The 24,758-nt window shown below is 30.0% G+C and overlaps 1 protein-coding gene and 1 long non-coding RNA gene across 14 annotated transcripts in view; one reads left to right on the forward strand and one right to left on the reverse strand.

Annotated features, from left to right (window-relative positions):
* Positions 1-5,721, reverse strand: part of LOC114179483 (vacuolar protein sorting-associated protein, putative (DUF1162)) — a 68,115-nt gene extending 62,394 nt beyond the window's left edge. For 4 of the 13 annotated variants that reach the window (XR_014994138.1, XR_014994137.1, XM_085671765.1 and 1 more), the window contains exons 1-3: positions 5,234-5,721; positions 5,034-5,130; positions 206-2,406 (exon numbers count right to left, since the gene is read on the reverse strand). Coding sequence is in view for 8 of the 13 variants with exons in the window: in XM_085671765.1 (XP_085527891.1) it covers positions 206-2,406; positions 5,034-5,130; positions 5,234-5,514 (2,579 nt within the window). In the remaining 5 variants the exon portion in view is untranslated. The remainder of the gene's footprint in view (positions 1-205; positions 2,407-5,033; positions 5,131-5,233) is intronic. The other 9 variants (XM_085671764.1, XM_085671761.1, XM_085671760.1 and 6 more) reach the window with 7 other exon arrangements.
* Positions 5,722-21,886: 16,165 nt separating this feature from the next.
* On the forward strand, positions 21,887-24,406 carry LOC146887928 (uncharacterized). Its single transcript, XR_014993594.1, has 2 exons — positions 21,887-22,828; positions 23,010-24,406. It is a non-coding gene; the product is annotated as an uncharacterized LOC146887928 (long non-coding RNA).
* Positions 24,407-24,758: the final 352 nt, after the last annotated feature.

Raw genomic sequence — 24,758 nt, forward strand, 5'->3', positions numbered from 1 at the left:
CAACTTATCACAGCACAAGAACAAGATAAATTAGGGTTAGACACTTTCTAAAATTTAATTCAAACCATAAATTAAAATGTCAAGAGGTGCAAAACCAAGGAGTAAAGAAATAATTCAAGATATAGGAACACATAAGAAATCCTCACATAAAATAGAGGAAATTGATAATGAAAACAAAGTACCAGCCCGTATCCAAAGCTCCTACCTAAAGGACAATATATGGATAGTGATTGGCTTCAATAGACAAAGTTGAATCGGATGGTTTTCTTCTTGTTTCTCCAAACAAATATTTGTGCCATTTAGATGAAGGAAAGAATGTATGGAAACTTTTCCTGAGGATGAATATTTATCATTACTTGGTTTTGGAATTTCAATCACCCGCGGCTCCAATTTAACACACTCTGCTTTAGCATTGCCATGCCCCAATTGACCTGTCATTGGCGTCATATCAAATGAAGAAGATGAACTGACAACCACTTTAATCTCACGGAAATCAAAAGTAAGATCAAAATTGTCCTGACTGATAATGTCATCAATTTCTTGATTGGCATCCCTTCTGTGTGAAAACTTAACTGAAAGACCCTCAAAAAATACTCCAAAATGAATGAGTTTCTCTGGAAGCTTTTGAAGCAAGATCATAATCAATTCTTTGGAATAGTCATATTTTTCAACCCAAGCAATTTCAGCTTTGTCCCTAAAATCTGAAGCAATGGACACTTCCCTGCTGTCCTCCCAGTAAATAGCATGTTGGATCTTACCAAGAACTAGAGAGAGCAATGATACTGAAGAATGACTCAAAACTAAATTTAATTTCCCTAGCACTAAACCACACTCACAAAATCCAAAATTTGGATTCTTATGGTTAGGGCACGTGGAAGATATCTCAACCTTAGAGAGAAGGCATGGGTTTTCAGAATACTCAATCTCATTATCATTCAATTTTCTGCAAATTCTTTTCCAACTCATGCCCAACTTTTCCATGAAGCTTTCAATATAAGCATCACAAGCATCTTCAGCTTGGCCAGCATCAATTTCTGAAAGAAATACTTCAGCAGGTGCAACCCACATAATAGATTCCATACGATTCACACCTTCCATTTCATTACCTTTAGCTGAACTAAGTTGATTCACTGCACATGCATCTCCTGCCATTGTCAAAGGTGTAGATTCAACCTTCATTTGCCCACATGATACAAAGACTTTCTGTTCAAAAAGATCCTTTATAGATACAAATAACAAAGCATCAAAACGAAACCAAATCGAAAGGACATTTGAGCAGACAATCCCAGCAGATGACTGCAGCTTTTCATATACAGATGGATGAATACTGTTGATTGTGGAAACTGTCATTATGATTTTCCCAAAGTTGAGAGTAAGACAAGAAATTTGACAGGGGTTTTCAATAAGACTTTCCAATGAATCTAAACAACATCTATCAATATCTGAATCCTGCACTATTCTTTTCCCAGAAAATATATTTGCTAGACAATGGACAGTCACGGAGATCACTTTCCACATAAATCCCAGAATAAAAAGAAAAGGACGAAAAAATTTATTTGTAGTAGCGAATTCCTCATGACAACTAATTGAAAACTTCAATGCTGCTCTGTGACGGGCTATTCTCCTTGCCAGTGATATGCCTTCAACAGGCAACTTTTTCTCAATGTCAGAGATCAACTCCCAATGACATCTAGCAGAACTTAAAATCGGTTTATTACGAGACATTTTAGAAATGAAGTTTTTCCATGTGCAGCTAGAAGAATATCCAAATAACAGCAAGATATTCTCATAAGCATTGACGTAATGTATCCATTGACATATAACTCCAACTAATCTATATAATGACAACCTAGGAGTTACAATCACATGGCCAATTCTGCTGGCAGCTATTCTCCACAATTCTCCAGCACTTCTAGATTGATTGTACTTATTAGATAGCAATTTGTGAAAAAGTATACATGCAGAAATGCCATCTGGAGATAATGAAAAAGCCAGTTCTGGAATACAGAGAGTGCAATTTACCAACTTAAGATCTCTGAATGTAATATAAATTTGTACATCAGAAGAAACCAAAGCATGGTCTGTGGAATTTTTTCCAATTAATCTGACCCTGAATCCATCACCTTTTAATATAACAGTGTTCTCTTTCACTGGAATAAAAATTGTACGGAGAAAACCTCTAAGTAGGCATTTTTTATCCACACATTTAGGTCTTGCACTAAACTCACGTATTTCCCCAAAACACATAAACTCATCATTTAAGATTGGCAATTGAACCTCCACGTGAATGCGATGTGCCACTAGATGACAGTTTTTCAAAATAATATTCCAAAAAGATATTGTTAAATTTTTTTTCTCAGATACAGCAAATAAGATTCTCTCCAAAATGTGATGCAATGAACAGCCCTACAATACAAAAGGTAACCAATAACAGTTATCACCATAATGTCATTATATTGAACAGAATAAATCTGCCTGGGAAAGCAATAAACAAAAATCAGCAGCAGCTTAGGCATGTGTCTCTCTTAAGACTCAGAACATATATCAATCACAAAGTACCTTTCCTCGTTTTAAACAAATCTACCAGCTCATCCCTAAGCAATTTCCCTGTTCTAGTAGCATTCTCTCATTATAAAGAGGTATAAATGGTTAAAAGTTCAAACATGTGATAGAGACAGCTATACTCAACAAAACCAAAGTAATTTCTGCATTTTTCCATTATTTTACTTATATCTTGTACAATACCTTCCTACAAAATACAAGGTTCACACGTATGAAAATAAGTTGCGATGGGACCTCTTTGATTGATCCTCTTTGATTGATCGTGTAAAAAACAGTTCTTCAAAAGGGTATTACAGTGTTTTTCAATATGATAGATATAAAAGGAACCTAAGAATAGAGTGTGTACGAGCAAATGTGTGAAATTGTGTGTATACAATTTTGAATGATTAATACAAAGTATTATTTTTCTGTAATCCTATTCTTCTTTCCCCATGCACATGTGGTTTCTTCTCTAATAAGTGGGTATCCAAAGCCTGTATGATCTGTTAACAAGTGAGGTACACTACAAGTGTATGTGCTTTAATCCTACTGTGGTGAAGGCATGTTTTAGTGTGTTCTTGGACTGTAGAACCTGAAGAATCTTGAAATAAGGAGAAATTGTTAGTTATATGATGTTGTTTCTTGCTCTTTACCAGTGTTTGATGGGAAAAAGTTTGATGATTGAAGATGACGGCCATATTTGGTTTTCGAGATGCAAGAGATGTGGTCAAGGTGGGATTTCAAGAACTAGGAGAAAATGTCATTGAAGAACAAATGGAAAATCACTAAGAACTCAAAAGGCTTGATAGTGAGGAACGGTTCTTGTTCATCAATGAGTAGATGCAACTATCTCTGGAGGAATATCCAAGGCCGCTACAGAAAAATAAGTTTGGGATATGTTGGTTAAGTAGTATGGTGGTGTTGACAACATATAGAAAGTCAAGTTCCAAACTTAAAGAAGGCAATATAAGCTACTCTTTTATGAATGATAAAGAAGGAATTGCAGATTATTTCAACAAAAATCAAATTTATGGTGAATGGAGGAACTCTCAGATCAGCAGGTTGGAACCTTAACTCTGCAGTTTGATCGTGTTGTCAGGATAGCTAAGATGTCAAGGAGCATAGTGACCCCCAAGCATGAGTTTTAGAAAAGAAAAAAAAAATTATAAGACGAAGATTCAATGTTATAACTGCAAGAAGAGGGAGGACTTTGCAAATGAATGTAAGAGTGAAAAGGGAGGAAAAGGAAAATCCAACAATGAGGCAAACAAAACTCATTAGCCTTGATGAATCAAACAAGAACAAGGTCAGATTTGTGTGAATGATGGAGCGAGATGACATGCACAAAGGATCAAGAAAAGCACAGGTCGTAGTGGGATCATACAGTTACTCGTGAGATCAGAGGATCGTGCACCGTGTCAATCAATTTAAGCAGCTAAGGTTTGAGTTAAAATGGGTCATTTGTTTGAATACCTATCCCAAAAAAAAGCCCAACTTGTTAGGATGACCTTTTTCCCCAGGGTTCCTATTTGCAAATTAAAATAGAACCAACAATCATTTATTGACAATAATGCATGTCACACAGACATACATTATATAAAAGTAAACCTCCTAATCAATAGGACAAAATATTTGTAGGATCTTCATAGATTATCTATAAAACTTTCTTGTTTATTCATGCATAATGTGCTACTCTTTTAAGGCAGTTGATTACTAACCTAACCTGAATGACTACAGTAGTACTGTGTTAGATAGTGCAGAATACTCAAGGTGAACTAATGCACAATATAGATAGCTGAAGCTGAACCAATTAAGTTTGAAAGAGAAACTCAAGAACCTAAGTGAGTCAACGTCATGAAAGAGGGACTTAATTGAGAAGAACCAAATAGTAATTAGGGAGTCTGCCATATGAGAAAAAGATCATTGCCTTAAAGTGGGTTTACAAAGTGAAAGTAAAACCCAAATGGTAGAGTGATGAAGCACAAAGCCATCCTGAAGAGTGAACTCAAAATGAGTGATATGGGGTCTTTGTCTTTCTAGGGATTGAATTCAAGGCTATTAAACTTGGGACTCCTATGCACCAGGGAAACTATGCAACTGACTTGTTGAAGAAATTCAACATGCTCAAGTTCAATGTTATTATTTTGAAAATTTGTTCTCCACAGTATATTGTCAGAGTAGAAAAAGAGCCACGCATTTTATTATCCCTACAGTCACCGGAGCATCCTGAAGCTTCAAAATCAATCACAAAATAAGACTCATAAAAGCAGTGAATTTGCCAAATATCTTAATAATAGAATCAAACATGACAATGTATCATTCTACCAGATAAAGCAACTGATAAGAACTAAATAAGTTATTTTTAAGATTTGATCTCATTTAATTGTGATCAAATTCGTTACTAGACAAATAAAGAACCTTGCCAGGACCAACACTCGTCGTCAACCAAAGTGTGAATAGTAAATTCAGACTAGGAGAAGTGCACTCGTTACCTCAGGATCAAGAGCCGAGAGTTTTTTTCTCAGATAATCCGAATGATCATACTTCGAATTTCGCAACCGCGCCACGCAATCCTCAGCTTCCGGCTTCCTTCAAACAAAACGGTTACATCAGCGGTTAAGGAACAAAGAACAAGAATAAATAAATAACTAGAGCTGATAGTGTTTTTTCTGTTTTGCGACTGTTTGATTACTCGAACGATTGCACGATGCGCACGCCGTGAAGTTCGATCGTGAAGGCCGGAGGGAACCAGGTGGAGAATCTAAAGGTGATGCGATCGACGGTGAGGTCCTTAAAGAACACGAACGCGGGAGCGTCGAAGAGGCGGTTTAGAGAGGAAACGTCGAAGCTGAGGTTGGTGAGAACGGCGAGAGAGTGGAGGAACCCTAATTGGAGATCGAGGTGAGGCTCTTCTCGGAGCCATGGCTGGAGCAGAGACAATAGTCTCCGCCGGATAAAGCTTTTCAAGGGCATGGACAGTGTGACAGTGATATCATAGATTGATTATTTGGTTTGGTTGTGCTGTGTTGAGATGGAGGAGATGAATTTGAAGGAAGGATTAACAGAATTTCAGTTTGGGAGTGATGTAGTGCGTGACTCGGCGGGAAAGGGAAATGGTTGATGTGTCTTTTGGCAACCCTCGTGCTCACTTGAGTTTCGTGTTACACACGATATCCAGGTGTCTTCGTCCTGCTTTATCCACAAATATTTGTTTCATTCTATCTAACTGATTGAATTGAATTTTCCCAAAATCTAAAAGCAATCAGAAACCGACCCGACACACATGGTAGTTTGGATTTTTGGAAGAGTTAAATATGTTTTTTATTTTTTATTTTTTAATGAAAAATTGAATTATTTTTTAATGAAAAATTGAATTATTTTTTATTTTAATTTTTTATTTAATTTAATCCTTTAACTCCTAAAATGAATGGATTTAGTCCTTTAATTAAATTTTGTTAAATTTATTTGACATTTCGAATGCATTTTTAAGTTAACATTGAATTAATATTGAAGCGAGAATGTGTCAAATGGTGTAAATAATTGAAATGTTATTAATAGTTAATTTTTTTTTAAATTTAAGAAACCAAAAACATATTTATCTCTTTCGAAAATGCAAAACTACCTAATTTATTTTCATATCTTTTTATACAATGATAGATTTGAGAATGATATTAGTGTTTGCTTCAAGTAATCTGAGCTAATTTGGAAATATGAATTTATAAAAAACCTCAAGATTCTCATCCTCTCATTTTGGAAATAGGAAGAAGGAAAAATATGTCATCACATGAACTTTGACGTTTTTGCCCATAACATTTACATATGACTACAGAATGATTTTCTTTTAACAATATTTTTTTGTTAATAAAAAAATATTTAAAATACATGTTATATTCTAAAGGTTTAAATAATGGTTTGATCTTAGTTTTCGTTCGATTTTTTTAATGTGGTTCTACTTTTGTTTTTTTTTTTCAATTTGGTTCTAATATTCGTCAATTTTATTCAATTTGGTCCTTTTCGCTAACATCGTTAAAATAGTTAACGGATTGTGAACAGTAATTATCACGTGTCATTTTGTGATTTTTTTGATTTTTTTTTAAATTTTTGAAAAAAATATATATATATGTGTCAAGCTCATATAATGTCACGTGTCATTTTGTGATTTTTTAAAATTTTTAATTTTTTTTAATTTAAAAAAATTCCACGTGTCAGACCAATATCATGTCACGTGTCAGAGTTAGTTTTTTATATTCAATTTGGTCCTAATATTCATTATTTGTTTTCAATTTGGTCCTAATTTTTTTAAAAATTTAACATTTGTGTTCCTCTCCAAATTGAGACAAAATATAATTTGTATATAAATGATATATGGATATTCTTATTAAAATGCATGTTTTTATTAAGTATTTTTAATTTAGAATTAGAGTTGGTTTAAAATTAAATATTTTTAAACCTTAATATTTTAAATTAATGGTGTTATTACTTTTTTCGTTTTAATTTTATACGGTGGAACATAACTTTGTATTTTATTATATAGAGAGTAAAATGTAACAAAATATTAGGTATAAAATATTTACAATATTTCACTCCTAATCTAAGATAATTATTAATTTCTAAAACTAAAATATTTTCTAAAAACAAATTTAAATAAAAATATATATTAAGTAATATACTCAGCATTTTTAAAGTTGAAAGATTAAATTGGATCAAAATTTTAAAAATAAACTAATTCAAATTTATAATGAAAGTTAAAGAACCAAAAACATATTTAACTCTTAATTTATCATGGTAAAGGGTCTCCACTTAGAACCTTAAACAACAACATCATTTATCATATATAATTAATAATGTCAACCATTTATTTAAAGTGAGAAGCACTCTTGTGAAACTAGACATTCCTTAAGTCCTTATGTTGTGTTTGGATTGGGGTATGGATTTAGGAGAATGAATTTGCATTGATTTGAATTGATTTGTAGGTAGAAATGAGATTGTTTGGACTAAGGGTATGTTCGCTTGAACAAATTGTAAGGATTAAATGATTTGTAAAGATGGATATAAAAAAAATGTCATGTTCGCATTACATGATTTCAAAGGAAAAGCTACGACGCATTTGTAAATTACTTCTGAGATCTCATCCACTTTCACTCTATTTTGCAAAAATTTGAAATGATTTATAAATGTTTTACTTTTATACCCTTCTTATATTTTTTATATATATAATAAATTAATAATATATTTAACAATAGTTAGTAATCTATTAATTATTAAAAATATATATTATGATTAATAATATATTTACTCGTGTATATATATATATATAATTATTTTTATTGCTATATATAATATTTATAAATAATAAAAATAGGTATAATAATTATTGAAAGTAATAAAACTTTTGTTAAAATTTAATATTTTTATTTTATTCAATAATTGTTTATTTTTATTTTTTTCATTGATGTTTTAATATATGTAACAAATTATAATATATTATATATATAAAATATTATTAATAATATGTATAAATATGTATAATAATTAATAATAATTAAAATATTGTTAAAAAATGTAATGATTAATATATTCATATATAATAATTAATGATATATACAAAATAATCATCTAATATTATTTCTATTTTAACCTAATAATTAATAAAAACAATAATAATATATATAATAATGTGTAATAATTAATAATAACTAAAATATTGTTAAAAATGAATATTATATATAATTATTATTATTAATATTTTTGATATAAATAATTAAAAATAATATATATATATATATATATATATATATTTATTTATTTATTTATATATACATATATTAAAATAAATATTGTTAAATTTTAATATTTTTAATTCATCTAATAATTATTTGATTTCATTTTTATTTGTAAGGGTAATTTAGTAATCTTAAATTTTTTTATCAATTAAAACATATTTTTTAATCTATCACATCAATTAAGTTAGAGTTGTTAAAGCAGGTAACCCCGCCAACCCGGCTCGACCCACCACGGGTTGATCACTTATTTTCAGGGGCGGACTATACAAGGAGCGGGGAAGGGCCCTGCCCCCCGCCCCAAAAAATTTTGATTTTTTTTAAATTATATATATATATATATATATTGATTTTTTTTAATTTTATATATTTTTAAAATTTTGAATTTTTAAAAAGTAATTAAAACAAATATTTATTAAGATATTTATTATTTTATTTTTATTGTCTTTTTAGGTTTTCACAAATTTATACTCATCTTTCAGTCTCATATGTTTTCTTTTTGTTTTTGAAGAAAAAAAGAAGTTAAACACAAACTCATTACTTTTGCTCTCATTTTCATTTGTTTTCTTTCTTCCTTGAAGAAAAAAATGTAACTCTCTTGTCTCACTTGATAATAAACTATTAGTTTAATAGTTATTAACATTATTTTTTATTACATGAACCTTTGTATATTCATTTTTTATTAATATAGAAGAAATAAATAATGTATTATGTGTTTTTTCAAATCGATTTTGTGACTTGATTATAATATATTTTTATTTTAATAATTCGTTTTCTCAATTTTTCATTAGATTATGATAAATTATTTTTTAATATTAACTTTTTTAAAAGTATATTGATGAAGAATAATAGATTCATTCTTTAAAGATGATAGAAGAGAAGTTGTTGATAAAGATGAAAACTAGATAGATTTTACTTCTTTACATATTTTGAAGTATTGTACTAATGATCTAACCTAATGATCAAGTTGTCCAATTAGAAGAATTATTTTTTAAAGCATTATCTAATGATTCAATATAATAATCAAATAAATATATTGCTTTGGCCCCTCCAAATTTTGTGGTCAAGATCTGTCACTGATTATTTTGATGTATTTTTTACTAATCAATCTTTTTTTTATCGTCCAACTCGTATGTACATCTTATGTACCACAAATTTGATTATAAGTTACAAAAATCAACCCTTATTTCATGCACCACGTGGCTGGTTTGAAGAACAAAATAGACACCACCAGATAGGAAAATAAGTGTGGCACCTCCATAATGCACTCTATGGTTGGTTTTAGTGACTTGTAATAAAAAATAAACCAAACTAGATATGCAAATAAGTGGGGCACAATGAACAAATATGTGAGAGCTGCTTGTTACTTTTCATACAATTTTTTAAAAGGCACTAAACAATCTTTTTTTATAAGGGGTGTATTTCTTATGTAACACAAATTTGATTACAACTCACAAAAATCAACCCTTATTTCTTGCACTAGGTGGGCTGGCTTTAAGAAATAAATAGGACAAACCAGATAGACAAATATTTAGGGCATAATAAATAAATAAGTCTGGAGTTGCATATTACTTTTTGTACAATTTTTTAAAATTTAATTTACTAATCAATCTTTTTTTTATTGTCCAATTGGCGTGTACCTCTTATGTACCACAAATTTGATTATAAATTACAAAAATCAACCCTTATTGCATGCACTAGATGACTGGTTTGAAGAAAAAAATAAGCACCACCAGATAGGAAAATAATAGGGGCACATCCATAATGCACTCTATGGTTTGATTTTAGTGACTTGTAATCAAATACAGGTCAAAGTAGATATGCAAATAAGTGGGGCACAATGAACAAATATGTGGGAACTGCTTGTTACTTTTCGTACAAATTTTTAAAATTTACTAATCAGTCTTTTTTTTATCATCTAAAGGGATGTATTTCTTATATACCACAAATTTGATTACGAGCACTAAAATCAACCTTTACTTCTTGCACTAGGTTGTTGGCTTGAAGAAATAAATAGGACAAAATTGATAGGCAAATATTTGGGGAATAATAAATAAATAAGTGTGGAGTTGCGTATTACTTTTCGTACAATTTTTTAAAATTTGTTAATCAAACTTTTTTTATCATCCAATGTACCACATGAATTTCATTTGATAATAAGTTAGAAAAATCAACCCTTATTGCTTGCACTAGGTGGCTGACTTGAGGAAAAAATAGGCACCACCAAATAGGAAAACAAGTGGTGCACAATGAACAAATAGGTGGGATATGCTTGTTACTTTTCATATAATTTTTTAAAATTTACTAATAAGTCTTTTTTTTATCATCTAAAGGATGTATTTCTTATGTACCACAAATTTAATTACAAGTCACTAAAATTAATCCTTATTTCTTGCACTAGGTGGCTCGCTAACTTGAAGAAATAAATAGGACAAACCAAATAGGACAATATTTAATATTTGTGGCGTAAGAAGTAAATATGTGTGGAGCTGCGTATTACTTTAAGTACAATTTTTTAAAATTTACTTATCAATATTTTTTGTTATCATCCAACTGGTATGTACCTTTTATGTACCACGAATTTGATTATAAGTTTGAAAAATTAACCCTTGATAACACTAGGTAACTATTTTGGAAAAAAAAAAATAGGCACCAACAGATAGGAAAATAAGTGGGACACTTCCATAATACACTTTATGGGTTGATATCAGTGACTTGCATCCAAATATAGGCCAAACTAGATATGCAAATAAGTGGGGCACAATGAACAAATATGTGGGAGCTGCTTGTTGCTTTCATTACAATTTTTTAAAATGTACTAATCAATCTTTTTTTAATCATCTAAAGGGATGTATTTCTTATGTAACACAAATTTGATTACAACTCACTTAAATCAACACTTACAAGGTGGTTGACTTGAAGAAATAAATAGGACAAACTAGATAGACAGATATTTGGGGCATAATAAATAAATAAGTGTGGAGCTGCCTATTACTTTTCGTACAATTTTTTAAATTTAATTTATTAATCAATCTTTTTTTTATCGTCCAACTAGCATGTACCTCTTATGTACCACGAATTTAATTATAAGTTACAAACACCAACCATTATCGCATGCACTAGGTGGGTAGTTTGAAGAAAAGAATAGGCACCACCAAATAGAAAAATAAGTGGGGCACATCCATAATGCACTCTATGGGTTGATTTTAGTGACTTTAATCAAATATAGGTCAAACTATATATGCAAATAAGTGGAGCACAATGAACAAATATGTGGGAGCTCCTTATTATTTTTCGTACAATTTTTTAAAATTTACTAATCAATCTTTTTGTTTTATCATCTAAAGAGATGTATTTCTTATGTATAACAAATTTAATTACAAGTCACTAAAATCAACCCTTACTTCTTATACTAGGTGGTTGACTTGAAAAAATAGATAGGACAAACCAAATAGACAAATATTTAATATTAGGGGCATAATAAATAAATAAGTGTGGAACCGCGTATTACTTTTCGTAAAATTTTTAAAAATTTACTAATCAATCTTTTATTTATCATCCAAATCGATATAATTCTTATATACCCTAAATTTGATTATAAGTTAAAAAAATCAACTCTTATTAATTGCACTAGGTGGTTGTCTTGAAGAAAAAAATAGGCCAAAACAGATAGAAAAATAAGGGCAGTATAATAAAAAAATAAGAAATAAGTGGCAAGATGTGTATTATTTTTTGTACAAAATATTAAAATTTACTAATCAATATTTTTCTTATCATCCAAATGGGTATACTTCTTATATACCCAAAATATTATGATAGGTTACAAAAAGCAACATTTATTGATTGCTCTAGGTGGCTAGCTTGAAGTAAAAAATAGGTCAAACTAGATAATAAAATAAGTGGAACAAATAAGGAATAAATGGGAAGCTGCCTATCACTCATCGTACAAAATTTTAAAATTTACTAATCAATTTTTTATTTATGATACAAATCGATATACTTCTTATATATCCTAAATTTGATTATAAGTTACAAAATTCAAACATTTTTAATTGCACTAGTGGCTGCCTTGGAAAAAATATGCCAAACCAAATAGACAAATAAGTGAGGTATAATAAACAAATAAGAAATAAGTGGGAAGTTGCGTATTACTTTTCGTACAAAATATTAAAATTTACTAATCAATCCTTTTCTTATCATCCAAATGGGTATTCTTCTTATATACCCAAAATTTTATCAAAGGTTACAAAATTCAACCCTTATTTATTGCTCTAGGCTTGAAGACAAAAGTAGGCCAAACTAGATAGGAAAATAAGTGGAACAAATAAAAATAAATAGGAAGCTGTGTGTCACTCTTCGTACAAAATTTTAAAATTTACTAATCAATCTTTTATTTATCATCCAAATTTATATACTTTATATATAGCCTAATTTAATTATAAGTTACAAAAATCAACCCTTATTAATTGCACTAGGTGGCTGCTTTGAAGAAAAAAAATAGACCAAACCAGATAGAAAAATAAGTGGGACATAATAAACAAATAAGAAATAAGTGGGGAGCTACGTAATACTTTTTGTACAAAATATTAAAATTTACTAATCAATATTTTTCTTATCATCCAAATGGGTATACTTCTTATATACCCAAAATATTATGATAGGTTACTAAAAGCAACCCTTATTGATTGTTCTATGTGACTGGCTTGAAGAGGAAAATAGGCCACACCAGTTAGGAAAATAAGTGCAATAAATAAGAAGTAAATGGGAAGGTGTGTATCACTCTTCGTTTATATACCTTAGATTTGATTATAAGTTACAAAAATCAACGCTTATTAATTGCACTAGGTGGCTGCCTTGAAGAAAAAAATAGACCAAACCACATAGAAATATATGTGGGGCATAATAAAAAAAATAAGAAATAAGTGGAAAGTTGCGTGTTACTTTTCGTACAAAATATTAAAATTTACTAATCAATATTTTTTTTATCATCCAAATGGGTATACTTCCTATATACCCAAAATATTATGATAGGTTACAAAAAGAAACCTTATTGATTGCTCTGGGTGGCTGGCTTGAAGAAAAAAAATAGCCAAACCAATCGAGATAGCATAATAAGGGGAACAAATAAGAAATTAGTGGGAAGCTGTGTATCACTCTTCGTAAAAAATTTTAAAATTTACTAATCAATATTTTATTTATCATACAAATCGATATACTTCTTTTATATCCTAAATTTTATTATAAGTTACAAAAATCAAACCTTAGATAGGCAAATAAGTGGAACATAATAAACAAATAAGAAATAGGTGGAAAGCTGAGTATTACTTTTCGTACAAAATATTAAAATTTACTAATCAATCATTTTCTTATCATCCAAATTGATACACTTCTTATATACCCAAAAGTATGATGATAGGTTACAAAAATCAACCCTTATTTATTGTTCTAGGTGGCTGGTTTGAAGATAAAAATAGGTCAAACCAGATAGGAAAATAAGTGGAACAAATAAGAAATAAGTGAGAAGCTGCGAATCACTCTTCATACAAAATTTTAAAATCTACTAATCAATCTTTTATTTATCATACAAATCGATATACTTCTTAAATACCCTAGAATTTGTTTATAAGTTACAAAAATCAACCCTTATTAATTGCATTACGTGGTTGTTTTGAAGAAAAAAATAGGCCAAACTAGATAGAAAAATAAGTGGGGCAAAATAAACAAATAAGACATAAGTGGGAAGCTACGTATTACTTTTCGCACAAGATATCAAAATCTACTAATCAACATTTTTCATTTTTCTTATCATCCAAATGGATATACTTCTTATATACCTAAATTATTATGATAGGTTACAAAAAGCAACATTGCTCTAAGTGACTGGCTTGAAGGAAAAACTAGGCCAAACCAGATAGGAAAATAAGTTGAATAAATAAGAAGTAAGTGGGAAGCTGTGTATTACTCTTCCTTTATATACCTTAAATTTGATTATAAGTTACAAAAATTAACCCTTATTAATTGCACTAGGTGGCTGCCTTGAAGAAAAAATTAAGCCAAACCCCGATAGACAAATAAGTGGGGCATAATAAATAAATAAGAAATAAGTGGGAAGCTGCGTATTACTTTTCGTACCTAATATTAAAATTTACTAATCAATATTTTTTTTATCATCCAAATGGATATACTTCTTATATATCTAAAATTTTATTGATTGCTCTAAGTGATTGACTTGAAGATAAAAATTGGCCAAACCAAACGAGATAGCATAATAAGTGGAACAAATAAGAAATATATGGGAAGCTATGTATCACTCTTCGTAACAAATTTTAAAATTTAATAATCAATCTTTTATTTATCATCCAAAGCGATATATTTCTTATATACCCCAAATTTGATTATAAGTTAGAAAAATTAACCTTTATTAATTGCACTAGGTGGCTGCCTTGAAGATAAAAATAAGTCAAAAAGGATAGAAAAATAAGTTTGGCATAATAAACAATTAAGAAATAAGTGGGAAGCTGCGTATTACTTTTCGTACAAAATATTAAAATTTACTAATCATTATTTTTCTTATCATCCAAATGGTATACTTCTTATATACCCAAAATATTATGATTGGTTACAAAAAACAACCCTTAGTGATTGCTCTAGGTGGCTGGCTTGAAGACAAAAATAGGCCAAACTAGATAGGAAAATTAGTGGAACAAATACAAAATAAGTGGGAAGCTACCTATCACTCTTCGTAAAAAAATTTAAAATTTACTAATCAATTTTTTATTTATCGTACAAATCGATATACTTGTTATATACTCTAAATTTGATTATAAGTTACAAAAATCAAACCTTTTTAATTGCACTAGGTGGCTGCCTTGAAGAAAAAAATATGTCAAACCAGATAGACAAATAAGTGGGACATAATAAACAAATAAGAAATAAGTGGGAAGTTGCGTATTACTAATCGTACAAAATATTAAAATTTACAAATCAATCATTTTCTTATCATTCAAATGGGTATATTTCTTATATATCCAAAATTTTATGATAGGTTACAAAAAGCAAACCTTATTGATTACTCTAGGTGGTTGGCTTGAAGAAAAAAATAGGCCAAACCAGATAGGAAAATAAGTGAAACAAATAAAAATCAATGGGAAGCGACGTATCCTTCTTCGTACAAAATTTTAAAATTTACTAATCAGTCTTTTATTTATCATCCAAATCGATATACTTTTTATATACCCTAAATTTGATTATAAGTTACAAAAATCAACCATTACTAATTGCACTAGGTGGCTGCTTTGAAGAAAAAAATAGGTCAAACTAGATAGAAAAATAAGTGGGGCATAGTAAAAAAATAAGAAATAAGTGAGAAGCTACATATTACTTTTCGTACAAAATATTAAAATTTACTAATCAAAACACTTCTTATCATCCAAATGGGTGTACTTCTTATATACCCAAAATATTATGATAGGTTACAAAAAGCAACAACAGTTATTGATTGCTTTGGGTGACTGACTTTAAGAAAAAAATAGGCCAAACCAGATAGGAAAATAAATGGAACAAATAAGAAGTTGTGTATCACTCTTCTTACAAAATTTTAAAATTTACTAATCAATCTTTTATTTATCATCCAAATCGATATATTTCTTATATACCCTAGATTTGATTATCAGTTACAAAAAACAACCCTTATTAATTGCACTAGGTGGCTGCCTTGAAGAAAAAAATAAGCCAAACCAGATAGACAAATAAAATAAACAAATAAGAAATCAGTGGGAAGCTCTGTATTACTTTTCGCACAAAATATTAAAATTTACTAATCAATCATTTTCTTATCATCCAAATGGATATACTTCTTATATACCCAAAAATATTATGATAGGTTACAAAAATCAACTCTAGGTGGTTGGCTTGAGGAAAAAATATGCCAAACCAGATAGGAAAATAAGTGGAACAAATAAGAAATAAGTGGGAAGCTGCGTATTACTCTTCGTACCAAATTTTAAAATTTACTAATCAATCCTTTTTTATCATCTAAATTTGATTATAAGTTACAAAAATCAACCCTTATTAATTGCAGCTTCCCATTTATTTCTTATTTGTTTATAAGGGTTGATTTTTGTAACTTAGAATCAAATTTAGGGTATATAAGAAGTATATCGATTTGGATGATAAATAAAAGATTGATTAGTAAATTTTAAAATTTTGTAAGAAGAGTGATACGCAACTTCTCACTTATTTCTTATTTGTTCCACTTATTTTCCTATCTGGTTTGGCCTATTTTTTACTTCAAGCCAACCATCTAGAGCAATCTAGTGTACCCTAGGCGGTTGGCTTGAAGAAATAAATAGGAAAAACCAGATAGGCAAATATTTAATATTTGGAGCATAATAAATAAATAAGTGTGGAGCTGTGTTACTTTTCGTACAATTTTTTAAAATTTACTAATCAATCTTTTTTATCATCCAACTGGTGTGTACCACGAATTTGATTATAAGTTAGAAAAATCAACTCTTATTGTTTGCACCAAGTGGCTAGCTTGAAGAAAAAAAAATATGCACCACCAAATAGGAAAATAAGTGTGACACTTCCATAATGCACTCTATGGGTTGATTTTATTGACTTGTATGCAAATATAGGCCAAACTAGATATGCAAATAAGTGGAGCACAATAAAAAAAATATGTGGGAGGTGCTTATTATTTCTCGTACAATTTTTTAAAATTTACTAATCAATCTTTTTCTTTTATCATATAAAGAGATGTATTTCTTATCTACACAAATTTAATTACAAGTCACCAAAATCAACCCTTATTTCTTGCACTAGGTGGTTGACTTGAAGAAATAAATAGGACAAACCAGATAGACAAATATTTAATATTTAGGGCATAATAAATAAATAAGGGTGGAACCGCGTATTACTTTTCGTAAAAATTTTTAAAATTTACTAATCAATATTTTTTTATCATCCAAATGATATCTACCTCTTATGTACCATGAATTTGATTATAAGTTAGAAAAATTAGCCCTTATTGTTTGCACTCGGCAATTGGCTTGAACAAAAAAATAGGCACCACCGGATAGGAAAATAAGTGCGGGACCTCCATAATGCACTCTATTGGTTGATTTTAGTGACTTGTAATCAAATATAGGCCAAAGTAGATATGCAAATAAGTGGGACACAATGAACAAATATGTGGGAGCTGCTTGTTACTTTTCATACAATTTTTTAAAATGTACTAATCAATCTTTTTTTATCATCTAAAAGGATGTATTTCTCATGTAACACAAATTTGATTCCAACTCACTAAAATCAACCTTTATTTCTTGTACTTGGTGACTAGCTTGAAGAAATAAATAGGACAAACTAGATAGGCAAATATTTAGAGCATAATGAATAAATAAGTGTAGAGCTACGTATTACTTTTCGTACAATGTTGTAAAATTTAATTAATTAATCAATCCATTTTTTATCGCCCAACTAACAAGTACCTCTTATGTTCCACGAACTTGATTATAAGTTACAAAAACCAACCCTTATTTCATGCACTAGGTGGCTGGTTTGAAGAAAAAAACTAGGGACCACTAGATAGGAAAATAAGTGGGGCACATCCATAATTCACTCTGTTGGTTGATTTTAGTGACTTGTAATAAAATATAGCCCAAAGTAGATATGCAAATAGGTGGGGCACAATGAACAAATATGTGGGAGCTGCCTGTTACTTTTCGTACAATTTTTGAAAATTTTCTAATCAATCTTTTTGTTTTATCATCCAAAGAGATGTATTTCTTATGTACCGCAAATATAATTAGAAGTCACTAAAATCAACCCTTATTTTTTACATTAGGTGGCTGACTTGAAAAAAATAAATAGGACAAACCAGAGGCAAAAAGTTAATATTTAAGGCATAATAAATAAATAAGTGTGGAGCCGCATATTACTTTTCATACAATTTTTTAAAATTTACTAATTAATTCAAATGATATTTACATCTTATGTACCACGAATTTGATTATAAGTTAGAAAAATCAACCATTATTGCTTGCACTCGGTAGTTGGCTTGAAGAAAAAAATAGGACATCCAAATAGGAAAGTAAGTGTCGTACCTCCATAATGCACTCTATGCGTTGATTTTAGTGACTTGTAATCAAATATAGGCCAAACTAGATATGCAAATAAGTGGTGCACAATGAACAAATATGTGGGAGCTGTTTGTTACTTTTCGTACAATTTTTTAAAATTTTCTAATCAATCTTTTTTTTTTATCATCTAAAGAGATGTATTTCTTATATACCCCAAATTTGATTACAAGTCGCTAAAATCAACCCTTATTTCTTGCACTAGGTGTTTGGCTTGAAGAAATAAATAGGACAAACCGGATTGCCAAATATTTAGGGCATAATAAATAAATAAGTGTGGAGCTGCCTATTATTTTTCGTCTAATTTTTTTAAAATTTTCTAATCAATCTTTTGTTATCATCCAAATAATATCTTAGGTACCACGAATTTGATTATAAGTTAGAAAAATCAACCCTTATTGCTTGCACTCGGCAGTTGGTTTGAAGAAAAAAATAGGCACCACCAAATAGGAAAATAAGTGTGGCACCTCCATAATGCACTCTATGGGTTCATTTTAGTGACTTGTAATTAAAAATAGGCCAAACTAGATATGCAAATAAGTGGGGCACAATGAACAAATATGTGGGAGCTGCTTGTTACTTTTTGTACAATTTTTTAAAATTTTCTAATCAATCTTTTCTTTATCATCTAAAGGGATGTATTTCTTATGTACCCCAAATTTGATTACAAGTCACTAAAATCAACCCCTATTTCTTGCACTAGGTGGCTAACTTGAAGAAATAAATAGGAAAAACCTGATACTCAAATATTTAATTTAATATTTGGGGCACAATAAATAAATAAGTGTGGAGCTGTGTGTTACTTTTCGTACAATTTTTTAAAATTTACTAATCAATGTTTTTTATCATCCAACTGGTATGTACCTCTTATGTACCACGAATTTGATTATAAGTTAGAACCCTTATTGCTTGCACTAGGTGGCTGACTTGAAGAATAAAATAGGCACCACCAAATAGGAAAATAAGTGTGGCACCTCCATAATGCACTCTATTGCACTCTATGGGTTGATTTTAGTGACGTGTAATCAAATATAGGTCAAACTAGATATGCAAATAAGTGGAGCACAATGAACAAATATGTGGGATATGCTTGTTAATTTTCATATAATTTTTTAAAATTTACTAATCAATCTTTTTTTTTTATCATCTAAACGGATGTATTTCTTATGTAACACAAATTTAATTACAACTCACTAAAATCAACCATTATTTCTTGCATTAGGTTGTTGGCTTGAAGAAATAAATAGGACAAACCAGATAGAAAATATTTGGGGAATAATAAATAAACAAGTGTGGAGTTGCGTATTACTTTTGATACAATTATTTAAAATTTACTAATCAATCTTTTTTTATCATCCAACTGATATGTAGCTCTTATGTACTACACGACTTTGATTATAAGTTAGAAAAATCAATCCTTATTGCTTGCACTAGGTGGCTGGCTTGAAGAAAAAAATAGGCACCACCAGATAGAAAAACAAGTGGGGCACAATGAACAAATATGTGGGATATGCTTGTTACTTTTCATAAAAATTTTTAAAATTTACTAATCAATCTTTTTTTATCATCTAATATTTCTTATGTACTACAAATTAATTACAAGTCATTAAAATTAACCCTTATTTCTTGCACTAGGTGGCTGACTAGGTTGAAGAAATAAATAGGACAAACCAGATAGACAAATATTTAATATTTTGGGCATAATAAATAAATAAGTGTGAAGTTGTGTATTACTTTTCGTACAATTTTTTAAAATTTATTAATCAATCTTTTTTTTTATTATCATCCAACTAGTATGTACCTCTTTTGTACCACGAATTTGATTATAAGTCCCTTACTGCTTGCACTAGGTGACTATTTTGAAGAAAAAAATAGGCACCACCAAATAGGAAAAAAAGCCTGGCACCTCCATAATGCACTCTATGGGTTGATTTTAGTAGTGACTTGTAATCAAATATAGACCAAACTAGATATACAAATAAGTGGAGCAGAATAAACAAATATGTGAGAGCTACTTATTATTTTTCGTACAATTTTTTAAAATTTACTAATTAATCTTTTTTTTATCATTTAAAGAGATATATTTCTTATGTAACACAAATTTGATTACAACTCACTAAAATCAACCCTTATTTTTTGTAGTAGGTGGCTGACTTGAAGAAATAAATAGGAAAAATCAGATAGGCAAATATTTGGGGCATAATAAATAAATAAGTGTGGAGCTGCATATTACTTTTCGTATAATTTTTTAAAATTTTACCCTTTAATCTGACCATGCACAAAGAATGAATTCCCTTAACCATCGCTCGACATCAACTCCTATCACTCTAAAAGAAACAAGATAATCACATGTTAATCCTACAGAGGAACTTAACACAACAAGAAGATAATTAAATAACCACAAAACTTAAAAAAGATGATTAGTCAATAAAAGACACATTGAAGGAGAAGGACGAAGGTCTATACAAACTGTCATTGTGCTTGACTCTTAAACAATGTAAAACCATTAGATGTACTAGAACAAACATTATTTTATAAACTAAAAATTATTGATAGATATTAGAGACTAATTTTGGGTCAATATTTGTAAGTAACTAAAATTTTTATATTAGAGACTAATTTAAATTATAATTCACAAATAATTATAAATATTTATTAATAGTATATACTATTTCTGATATAAATAATTTTTAGTTTATTAAATAGTAACTAACTTGGTCGTTATAAAGACTATTATCTTTTATCTCTAAATTTAGTTAATATTTAATAATTTTTGTGTAAAAATTTAAGACTACACAATGGTCGAACCTTAATAAAATTGTTGGAAGTCCCACATTGGTTAGAGACAATTTTATAGTATATAAGTGTGGTGCAAATCTTATCTTACAAGTCCGGTTTTGTGGTGTTGAGTTAGACTTAAAATTCACTTCTTAATCAAACATGGTATCAGAATCATTGTTTAAAAAAAAAACAGATTTTTTGGACATTTTGTTTCACTCGCTGCTAACAGACTACTCTTCTCCTTTTTTTTTCTATAATTAAAAATTATTTAAAAAATGACTATGATGTAATAAAAATTTGTCAAAATATGTTTTTTTCAAAAATCAGTAGAAAAAATTATAATACGTGAAATACCCCTGTCAAACTACCAGAAAGTAGATTATTACACCAGTACTGCTACATCCAACAACGTGTGCGCCTCACAAGCACGGCACCCGCCCTTTAGGGAAGGAATAAATCGCTCAAGACCTGTTTAATAATAAAGCTTAAACCGTTCACATTCGTAGCTTGTCATTTAATAGGTTCAAAGTCAGACTTGGACAACTTTGTTTCTCAATTTAGAAATGATTACATAGTAAATGATGATATAAATGTCTGTATTCACATTGACATTTCTGCAGTAATTTCTCTCCCCGTTGAAAAAGTCCACGTAATTCTTGGATCGTTAAATAAATATATAAATCATTAGGACCGAGTAAGTTCCTAGAAACTGACAGGAAACCGATAAGGTCAAAACCATGCCCTATATATACCATGATTCGCTCTCCAACGATTTTAATCTTCTCAATTGCTATCCACTCTACGTTGCTGCTCAAAAATTTGAAGGATAAAGAAAGGTCTTAATTGCATCATTGATTCTGTGAAGCTTCTTCTATCTGTTTTTCTTTTGCTTTCTGTTTCGTTTTTCAGTCTCGTCTTTGCGTAACGTTATATATAACTTTTGTTTTCGTTTTCTAAACTCTCAATTTGATGCATCATTGCTGATCAGTTTCTGTGCCGACGATAACCTGCACATTGTTTGGTTTAGTAGAGGAAGAAAGGCACAGGTTGTTACCATGGGATAGACCACACAACTTCGTTCTTGGTCTATCCGTTGGCACACGGAGAATTTTGGGATGAAACTTGAATGTGTTGGAATACCGATCTAATGTGCTTGTTGCGTTCCTGAAAACCTCCATCTTCAACTTGCTCATGGATAATGATTGTTGAGCAAGTTGAGGATGGAGCTTCTCCGGACGTTACGTCCTTCCTTTTGTTGCCTTGTATAGGTGAATCGGACCATGAAACAACTTTGAGTACAAAGATCTGTTGAACAAATGAAGGGTATGATTCGGTGAGGTTGGCATAACTAATTCTTTCTGTAATAGGAAGTCTATGCCCTTTAAGAAAGTCTTTCTGTTTTTCCATATTCAGTGCTTTCATAAACTCTTTCTAGAACATTGGAAATTCTCGAACATCACATGGTATTTAAGTATATTTGGGAAGTTTTACCAGTGAGAGGAAAATAGCAGCACGCAATGAGGTGATTGAATTCCTATTTATCAAGTGTACAGCAGCTTAAAAGCAGAGGCCAAGCTTATTGTATCTGTATGTATCTTTACCTCAATTAGAACTTATCCTAAGAACTTCCTATTCTTTGCAGATAATGCTTTAAGATTAGAGAAGCGTTTTGGTTTGACCTGTATATTCTTTCAGTAAAACATTATCTGTGTTTGGTACGAGACAAGATCAAATGCTTTAGGCTGACAAGTCCCTTTGCTTTCATCAGGTAACTTCAAGGAAAATATTTGGTCATCCACAAGTGCCTACGTTGAAGAATGTCGTAGAGACTATTTAATTTTTGTGTTTTGACCTTTGTTTACTATATTTGCCTGCTCTGAATTATGCCGGTTCTTTGATAATGCACGGATTAACCACTTGCTACTGAGCCGTGGCAAAAGATGGTGAATTGTCACTCTTGGATGATTTGGAAAATCCCTCAAGAAGTGCTTCACGGACCTAGGGTAATTTCCTCAAGGCCAAAGAATTCCTTTTCTTGCTGCTTTTTATATATAGGAAGAGTTATATAAATTTGATGAAGACGGCTTGAAAGTAATGGACATGAACAAAAAATTAGGCAAAGTTACGTATACAGTAGAACAAATAACTCCATAGCATGATAGCTCTAGCAATTAGTTTCATATGAAATAGACCAAAATGACCAAACATCTTGGAGTGAATCTAAAGCCTAATTATGTAATAAATTCGCATTTACTGTATCTCATGGTGACCGTACATTTTTATGCTGCGGGATAATTTCTCTTCGTAAGGATTCTTCTCCTTTCTCACTTAACATGATAAGTTCAAGTGACCCAGACCATCAAAAAACACCACTGTTACCCAGAATCATACAAGAGTGAACTTTATACCATATTCCGAAAAAAAACTTAAGTTAAAGACATTAAATTTTTTTATTGAATGTGTGATTTCATATTCACACTTTTCTACTAATAGCTCAAATGAGTTGATTTTTCCTTTGCTGATGAAATATGGTAACACATTCAACCACCCCAATCTCAATTACTTGTACTTTCCAGAATAAATATAAGTTCTCTTCGTAAAAACTACTAGGCGCTGTATCCAAACTGAAAAGACTCGGACTAGAGACGATTTCTGTTCCTAACTTAGGAATATTGAGGAATCTAAAAAAAAAAGTATCCCTCTTTATCTGTAGCAATATAAAGTCAGGCTTTTGAATGGTACCCTTTTAGTTTCAGATTCATCTCCAAATCCATTAGATTTGAACATGGACTATATTGTGAGGATATGGTGGCTAATAATTGCCACAAGCTTAATCCGTTGCACCAAGAAATTAGGAAACTGGATAGCATTTGGAACTCCTGAACCTGTGAATATATCTTCTCGTGTGACGTTGCCACTGCATGAGATCATAGTTTTTTTATTAGTTCTATCAATATAGTATGTTCTTACAATAAAAGTGAGAAAGCATTAGATTTTTAACACATGATTATCGAGGTTTTTTCTTACATGAGAGGATTCATTCTAGTTCCAGAACTGATTTGGAAGGGATACTGGGTTATTACGGAAATATTTCGAAGCTAAGACTTCGTGATATGTAAAAGTAAGTCTTACAGGTTTACTGAAGAACATGGTTAATTTATGTCATCTAAGAAATCTCTGCAAGAAGTGCAAGGTGTGAATTGCCATACTCAATTGTAAATATTGAGAATTTAAAGCTACTGGTATGATCGATGTTAACAATCTTTTGGATTATCTATAAATACTATTCTTTTAAAAAGATTTAAGCTATTTTTTCAGATTTTAACTCAGTTTACTATTAAGAAAAATACCTTTTTAAAAGCATTTAGAAATTAATTTGACAGTATTAAAGTACGATATATTATTTGCATTATTTTGTAAATTATTTAGGAATTTTATTTATTTTCTCATATTTTTTATGTTTTTAATTTTAGATGATAAAAAATTAAGATTTGAACTCTGATGGAAACGAGAAAAA

This window comes from Vigna unguiculata, chromosome 3, assembly GCF_037176805.1.
Source record: "Vigna unguiculata cultivar grain cowpea cultivar isolate G323 ecotype 2 chromosome 3, ASM3717680v1, whole genome shotgun sequence".
NCBI lineage: Eukaryota > Viridiplantae > Streptophyta > Magnoliopsida > Fabales > Fabaceae > Vigna > Vigna unguiculata.